The sequence below is a fragment of the Ischnura elegans genome, chromosome 1 (genome assembly GCF_921293095.1).
Source record: "Ischnura elegans chromosome 1, ioIscEleg1.1, whole genome shotgun sequence".
Lineage (NCBI taxonomy): Eukaryota > Metazoa > Arthropoda > Insecta > Odonata > Coenagrionidae > Ischnura > Ischnura elegans.
Genome location: NC_060246.1, coordinates 10,510,863 through 10,519,255, shown reverse-complemented (window position 1 = coordinate 10,519,255; position 8,393 = coordinate 10,510,863). Strand labels below are relative to the sequence as shown.

The 8,393-nt window shown below is 36.4% G+C and overlaps 1 protein-coding gene across 4 annotated transcripts; it reads left to right on the top strand.

Annotated features, from left to right (window-relative positions):
* The first annotated feature begins 666 nt into the window (after positions 1-666).
* On the top strand, positions 667-7,277 carry LOC124155483 (DNA-3-methyladenine glycosylase-like). Of its 4 annotated transcripts, none has more exons than XM_046529357.1 (5): positions 667-801; positions 2,068-2,159; positions 3,292-3,435; positions 4,518-4,722; positions 6,409-7,277. In XM_046529357.1, exons 1-5 carry the CDS (start codon positions 774-776, stop codon positions 6,867-6,869), a joined length of 930 nt encoding a protein of 309 aa, XP_046385313.1. In that variant the 5' UTR covers positions 667-773; the 3' UTR covers positions 6,870-7,277. The 4 variants fall into 4 exon arrangements, with proteins under 4 accessions (XP_046385313.1, XP_046385303.1, XP_046385293.1 ...); XM_046529347.1 differs by having other exon boundaries at positions 2,065-2,159; XM_046529337.1 differs by having other exon boundaries at positions 667-813.
* The last annotated feature ends 1,116 nt before the right edge of the window (positions 7,278-8,393 follow it).

The window sequence follows — 8,393 nt, the reverse complement described above, 5'->3', positions numbered from 1 at the left end:
ATACGGGTATTTGGACAATACCAATGACTTGGGCACCCTATAAAACCCATAGATCGACACCTTTGTCGGTATGCTATTCTTTTTGCCACCCTTATGACCTTGACGGTGACCTTACTGGGTCAACGGTTGAATTTTCGTAAATAAAATTGTTATTTTCGGGTTTCTCGGGTCCGAAACCATAAGAATTGACACCTTGGTCAATGAAATTCAGACATTTTTCTATCTCGATTTTTTTAACATTGAAACCCCATAAGGCAAATTCAAATTTTTGGTTTGGACCCAAATTGTGAGGTCAAATGGTCAAAATTTTAAAATTTTGCTTACACTCAACAAAACTTAGGACCTTTTCCCATAAGTGTGCCAATTTTCATGAACATAGCTCTACGGAAAGTTACTAAAATTACAGGTCAAAAATGACACACGACACTTGGGACAGTCTGTATAATGCAGGGTGTTCGGGAATTTTAAATGACCCGCGATATCTTGTCCAGTATAGCCACCCATATTTATAGGTTTCATTCTGTGAATTTTTAATGAATATACGGAAATTTTGATAATTGAGGAAGATAATTTATGATTATAGTATATTAAACTATGAAATTTTAGGCACTCATACAAATATAGTATGCAATTCGATTCTAGAAAAGCGTGGTTAGTATCTAGAAGGTTGGTGTCTTTGCCGCACTGCGGTACTCGTTTGTTCAGTTAGAAGATAATCGCGGTTTTGAAAGATGTAAATACACGAAATACACTGTGTCATTTAAAAGCAAATTATGGAAAAAGAAATTGACGATGCAGATGGTGAGTCTCAAGGTATTTCCTTAATGGTAATGATTTCAAAACTTTTAGAAGTCTGGGATCATCCCTTTGCCATCTCATGACCTCTGCGATCAGATAATTTCGGGATATCATTATTGTATGTAATTTACCCTTTTTTTTGACTAAAATTTATTGAATTTTTGCTTAGTTATCATTTAAGTAATAATATCCGAATCTCCTCGCAACAGTTATTGATTAAGTTCATTTTGTTAAACAGAATGCATTATCCATTTTTTCATTCATCTGATTTGCTAAATTTGTTTGTATTATGTTTGCATGCAGAAGAATCTTCGCGACACATAGATGTTCGTCATCTTTGATTAAAGGTAAACGTCATTTGTGTCCATCTAGAGCGTGTACAGGAACAAATTATCTTCATATTACTAAGGACAGATGTTTACAGGGCCAATTTACATGCTCGAGTAGACAAAATTACTCATTAAAAAGAAAGCATAACATTTTGTTGTGTTATTATTGCGATAAATTTTCAAAATTAAAATACTAGTGTTTAGATTGGTACCTATCTTTGAAAATATTTACATCAGTTTTATTCAGGCTTTTTATTTTCATTAAGAAACAGTTATAATTTTTATATGTGCCCGTTTTTTCCGGTAACAATAAGTAAATTCCTGGGGTATTTTGTGTGTGATATTTTAACAGCGTCCTTTGATGATAGAATTTTCATTGAGATGACACAATTGTTTCAAAATTCTATTATGTGTATTCTTTTTTGAATATGATAATGAATTGTGTATTCACGAATTGAAATTTGGTAACTCTTTACTGACAAAAACTGTGTCCCTATTACCTAAAATCTTAGCACAATTTAGGAGCTACACCTTGGTGAAATGCTGAGGAGTAGTAGAGCCTTGATTAACAGTATGTTGGGTTATAAGACTTTCTATTTCCGAGCTTTTCTCCTAAACAAACCTTTATTCTCCCTTTCCACCCTTCGTAGTGAATTTCAACCCTTGGTTCTATTATAAATCCTATGTAAAACAGTTGCATTACGTATTAATTTTGTCACATATTAAATGTACATAAAACGAATGAAGTGTTACGTGGTGATGAAGGTAATATTACCTTTAAGAATATCTGCTTTGTAGGTTGTGTTGTAGTTTTAACTGAGAACTGAATTTACTTCTGAAATTCACTGAATACTTCTTTCTACAAATTGGTATTTAAGTGTCAGATATACTTATAGGATTCATCTTCAGCTTATAATTATTTATATTTTATCCTAAGTAGGAACATCATTGCATAGTGTGGAAGTTTCTGCTCGGAAACCTAGGAAGAGGCCTGTGGGTCAGCTCAAGGTGTTTAGTACTAGAAATGTAGAGGTAAATCTTGTTTGTGAATCAATTTCTTTTATCTCACATTCTGTACTTAAGTCTTTAAATAATGTAACCTGTACCTACCTAAATAAGTGGATCTAGTACTAGTTGTGCCAAGGTAATGGGCAAGATATGACTAGTGAAAATGGCCAGATGATTCTTGCTGCTGTCTTGCTATAAAATAATACATGGAAGCACGTGGAAATCATCCTCATCATTTAGCATCAAGTGTGCATTGACAAAAACTGTTATATGCAATAAGTGGTGGCAAGCTCTTCACTGAAGAGGCGTTATCAGGGAAAAGCATGATAGTCCCCTAGAAGTTTTGCAACTAATTTCATTTTCATTCTTTCCTGGAAGGCCTATTGTGTTCACTTTAGCAGTCGAAGAGGCTGTTGGGCTTTTGTTTTTAGTTGGAGTATCTTGAAGTGGCATTTACCACGCTGGCGTTTTGGATCAGAATTTATCACCCAAAAGAATCTAATAATTATGAAAATGTTTTCCTGATGCTCTGGATGGTGAAAAACTAACTCACCCAGGTGGGATTCGAACCTGTGGCATCTGTATTTCAAAGTGCGGACTTAACTTCATCAACACAGAGGGCATCCAGTGAACTTGATTGTAAGAACCTGGAAAAGTCAGGAAAATGAAAACAGACTTTAAATCGTGGTAAAGTCAGGGTAGAAACCGTGGTAAATTTTATGTGGGGTCATGGAAAAATTGCAAAACAGTTAAATTTTGGAATGTAATCTCATGATAATACCAATAGATAAGTCATCGTTGCATGAAGAGTGTGTTTGCCAGGCTACCAATTGCTTCTCATTGCAGAACTCCACTAACCTTTCTCCTTTCTTTTTCTATTTCTCCAGTCAGAACTCTCCTCTAATGCCTCATATCACCTGAAATTTAGGCTCATTTACTTGTTGCCACTGATCAGAATTTGTCAACCATTCTCAGAAATCATAGAGAATTGCTGTCAAGTATTAGAGTAGCTGTGAGAAGTCTAAGATTTCAAAATTAAATTTTGTGGCCATTCTGCTTAGTAGTTCCACAACTTACGTCATGACTTACATTTCAGCTGAGGCACGTTATAAGCTGGTGCGGCCCTTGCTGTAATGAATACATAACTCTTTTTCAGGTGTCTGCTGACATATCAGCTACTGTTGCAGGAAACCAAAATAAAACATCTGAGAGGGATTCCAAAATAATTGCAAATACCCGCTTCCTAGATTCATTTTATGATGTTCCTTGTGATCAACTTGCCAAGAATCTTCTTGGACATGTGAGTTAATTACAGCACATGCCATAAACTGCTGTAGATATGTATCTATATTTAGGTTTGGACTTGAAGTAAGGTGTATGATTTAAATACAATCGCGGATACAGATGGGGGGTGTTGGGGGCATGCACCCACCCTCCTTGCAGGCCCGCCTGTATTGCCAAACATTACAGAACCACAATTATTAACTTTTTTATAGCATAAGATGGCATTTTCTTGTATATGTATGTGCGTAATAAATATAATTAAAATTTTCGTAAACTCTGCATGTGACTTAATTATTTTTTATTAGGATAAAAGTAAAGGTAACTCAAGATATCTTTTGCATCCCCTTCGAGTTTTTTCTGTATCCGCAACTGTTTAAGTAAAACCTTATTGGTCATTGAGGTGAACAAACTCTTCAAGTTTCTCTACTGTGAATCAAGCCTTGTTCACAACACCATTACTTGATGTATCTGTGAATTTGAAATCTCTAAAGGCTGTTTTACAAGGAGCATAGAATTGCACAGGTTAGAACTGCATTAATTTCTAAAATGGTTTGGAATTGCACAAATGCATGGACGAAATTAGAACGGGCTATTTTGTCATCTCTTATCCTTTAAAAGGAATGGTTGGTAATGAAATGATATTTTGTAGTTTGTAATCAGCGTAGAACAGTGAAATAAAAAGTTATTATGTATTATTTCATATTGCTCATGAACGAACCCTCTTCCAGCAAGAACTTTGAGAACATAGCGATCGCTACTCATATAAAGTCATTTTATTCCTTCCAATTCATCATATTTCATGAAATATGAGTTCTTTACATGTATTACGGATGTTGTAACATTGTTAAACTTTCAAAATATTTAAATTGTTCTCCTTAATATTGCTAAAATCATGAAAATCTGATGACGAGCTACACTCAAATCATTGCGTGATTTAGCATTGGCAGTTCATGACCAGCTGTGCTCATCATTTCAGCGCAAGGGTTTAAGGCGAGTGAAGTTGTTGTGAACGGGGCTTAAGAGCGTGCGGCAATGTGCTGGGTATGTCAATGAATCCATTAATTCAAAAAGCATCTTCAATTCATCACTTGTCAATAGGTCTTAGTCCGACAACTGAGTGATGGCAAATTGCTTAAGGGTAGGATTGTGGAGACAGAATGCTATCCAGGAGGAGAAGATAGAGCTTCTCATTCATTTCAAGGAAAAATGACGGAAAGAAACGCTCCTATGTATATGAAACCGGGAACAACATATGTGTACTTCACGTATGGGATGTATCACTGTTTCAACATTTCAAGTCAAGGTGACGTATGTTTTATAGTATTATCATATTTACGCATTTTAATGTAAGGAATTCCATTTCCTTCTTAATTTTTAATATATTTACCACCAAGGTCAATATTACTCTTAAAGTTTAACTTTTTTCTGCACCTTAACCTTCTCCAAAAAAGAAATTATAAAAAGATTGGTGTCCAAAAAATCTGTCTCTGCAAAAAAAATATTGGTGTGATTTTGCACCTTTGGCACAACCTAGATTTAGTTGACTTTAAAGATGGCTTTCTTTATCTCTTTTTAGTATCCAGTGGCAACATTTAGTTTTCATTCAGTAAATGAAGGCTGGGGGCCCTAGCTTTCTCCAAAATGTGGAATATTTTTATTTTGAAATTTTATTTAAATTGCTCTCAAGCTGTCTTTTGCCTGCCTTTAAAACCTATTGTAATGCTACTTATATATTGTGCATACATATATGAGAAGTATATATGTATGACATTCTCTTGGGCTTGTCATTGGGAAGGTGATTTGAACTCTGGTGATGTTTCAGGTTCCAACTCATCGCTCATTCTCAAAGTCACTCTATTTTAGTACTTTCTAACCATCTACTCATACTATTGTGCTTTCTGAATTTTGCAATTATGCATTTTATGCGTATAGTATTGTGGGCTGTTCCTTTTTTAAAATTACTTTACCTAACCGTACAGTGATCTTGGCACTTCATCCCCACAAAGATATGATTCACGTACACTTGTGTGCTGTAGGGTGTACATAATTTTTTTCTTTGTTGTTAAATATTTTGAAACAAAAATTTATGAAAAAATATAGAACTGCCTTAGAATTAGTTTCTATACATGTACTAATTTTGCATTCATAAATCACATTAATCTTGGTCTCAGATCTAAAGATTAATGATATCCAGATGCTATGTTGCCATGATTTCATTCAGGTTTGTTTGAGGGGTAGGTGGGGTTCACACAGGATTGGAATGCACTTCAATAAACATGAGTCAAGTGTCCGCCATGCAGTGCTGGATAGCAATGGTGTGGGTAAGATGGATGTTGGCTGGATCATTTTGTGTTTGCCCATCATCCACCTTGTCTGCTCATGCTCCTATGAAATGAAATGGAGTCAATCCTGCCCTCTCGCCACTTTTCTCCGCTGTGGTGTGATATGCTTTTCCACTTGCTTGAGTTCCATCCACTTCATCCAATGTGAACTCAAAATAGTTTAAGGGCAATGAAAAAGCTTGAGAGTATGCAAGTTATCTCACAGCAGGCTGCAAATTGTCAATATTGAGTGTAACCCTGACTGTAAATTTGTGCTTGTATTCCCCTAAAATTTTGAGGAAATGCACTGAAAGATGCGGAGCCTTGGTAGGCCAAAATCAAAAGTGGAGCCAATCAACAGGTCATTTCAAAATCCATAGTAGCGCACTTTTAGTATGATTATTTTGGAACCTTCTTGTTGGGACTGGAACTGAAACAAAGACTAGCACTATATCATAGTGACTTGGAATTGAAAAAATACAGAAAGGAGTTTCAGCATGCATTTTTCAAAATATACTACAAAACATTGTACATTTTTCGAAGAATTAAATGGGATGTTTGAATACGTTAATATGTTTGTCAAATGGGTGGGAGTACTTCACAATAAGTGAGAAGTAATGTGTTGCATAAAATAAATTGTTTAAAAAAATGACCCTATCAACTTTTAGGGCCTGGAGCCGCTGTCCTTTTGAGAGCTATTGAGCCTTTGGAAGGAATGGATTATATGCAGCAAGAGAGGAACAAAAAGAGGAAAGTTGCATGCATGTATAAAGCCCATCAGTTGGCTAATGGCCCATCGAAATTGTGTATCAGTATGAGCATAGACAAGGGGTCTTGCAATGCCCAAGACATGTGCTCATGGGATGGTCTGTGGATTGAACCAGCCGAGAGAGATTACCAATGTGGGGATTCAACATGGCTTGCTGCTGTGGAAGCTCACAAAGTGGTGGCTACGTCTCGCATCGGTATTACTTCAAGTGGCGCAGAGTGGGCCTCCAAACCATATCGGTTCTATGTAATAGGAAATGCATCAGTCAGCAAGAGAGATAAAATTAAGGAGAAAGAGGTTATGTCAATTGCTGAGATATTGGAGAAGGAAAAGCGGAGATGCGGCAGCCTTACTCCTTAGTAGATAGGTTCTTAATAGTGAAAGTTGGAACTGAAGAGATTGTGTTTTTGTCTCTGTGCTCAGGAAATTCTTGTTCTAATGTTCAGCTTGCCATTTTTCTACTGTGGAATCATGCATAAACATTTTTACTGTCCATGTGGCAATCAGCCTAGTATATAGTCAATTGATGTTCAATTGAATTTCTCATACGTGTTTGATCACTGTGCAATAAGTTCTTTTATTCTTTGCTTGTGTCAATTTCTGTCTTTTAATCATGAAATTTTGTAATTTACTGTCAACATAAATTTAAAATATTCAAACTGCAGTTGTTATTTTCAGACATATTTACAAAAACAAATCACATGATGTTTGTGGGAGTTCTGGTAGTAAGCCCTCTCATTTCTCGAATCAAAATGAAATGGAAAACTCTTGCTAAGCTGTTGGCAGCTTCTTTTTGCTTTTATTTTTTTAGAGTGCACTCATCCATATAGAATTCATAATGTAGCTGTTTTTGTTTTCAAAGCTTGTAAGGATTATTACCTTTACAGTTACTGACCCATATCTATATTGAAATTTTAAATTTATGTACTTATATTTCTGAGGAGAGGGGTGGGCCTTATGGGAAGATCCTTTGGCTACTGACCAAATGGTCTCTGGTTCCAATCCCAGGTGAAGACTTTGGCACCCCTCCCCCCCAAAATCCACAGAGTCTGTGGTGTCCTGTGGAATGTAAATGGCCCTCTTCCGTGATTATATGTATTGTGTAATTCGCATGCCTGCTGTTTAATGTGAGGTGACATCTGCCCTCACCTATTCAAACCAATGCCGGGTTGAAGCATTGAGTGAGCAAGGTTACTATGAGAGGCAGGCCTAAACTGTATGAGGGCATATGCCTTTCAGCGCATCCCAAAGTTTGTGGATAATCATTTACTTTTGGTGGATTGCTAAATGCTTCCCTAAAGTAGCAAATTGAGAGAGAGGTCAAGATAGCCAAGTTTGGTGTTGTGGGAAATCCAAAAGGTGCCAAAATGAGGGACTCATTGGTTTGGCAACTCATTAAGCCGATTCAGGAAGCCTATACATCAGAGCTCCGAGAGCAAACTTATGACAGGATAGGCATCATAGTTGGTCCAGTTATAGTCACTTTCTGAGAGGCCTTCTCACCCTGCAAATTTTTGGGTTGCCTTCCAGCACCCAAAATACTTCAAATTGACTAGTCATTAAAATCCCCCATTCAAATAAATGCAAACTAATATCTATGGTGAATGAAACGCATCAAATTTTATTATAAGACTGAAAAATTATGGTTGCTTGACCTGAATTCATGTATCAATATCATTTTGCTATAAAAAGCCATTAAATGCTCTACCTGAAGGGATAGGAATTGAATATCTGATCTGCAACATGCTAATATGTGATACCAGGGGCGCAGCTAGGAATTAAGGCTAGGGGGGATTAAGGTGCAACTAATGCCGGGATGTGAGGGGGTATGGAAAACCCAACAGGATATGCGGTGTAGGTGCGAGATTAACAAATTGCGGAATT

Bases quoted from the DNA above. Each gene is read 5' to 3' on its own strand.
- LOC124155483 (XM_046529329.1), top strand. From the start codon at position 774: ATGGAAAAAGAAATTGACGATGCAGATGGTGAGTCTCAAG. The intron at 814-2,064 runs GTATTTCCTTAA...TTTTATCCTAAG, and splicing joins TGCAGATGGTGAGTCTCAAG to TAGGAACATCATTGCATAGT. The intron at 4,723-6,408 runs GTGACGTATGTT...ATCAACTTTTAG, and splicing joins TTTCAACATTTCAAGTCAAG to GGCCTGGAGCCGCTGTCCTT.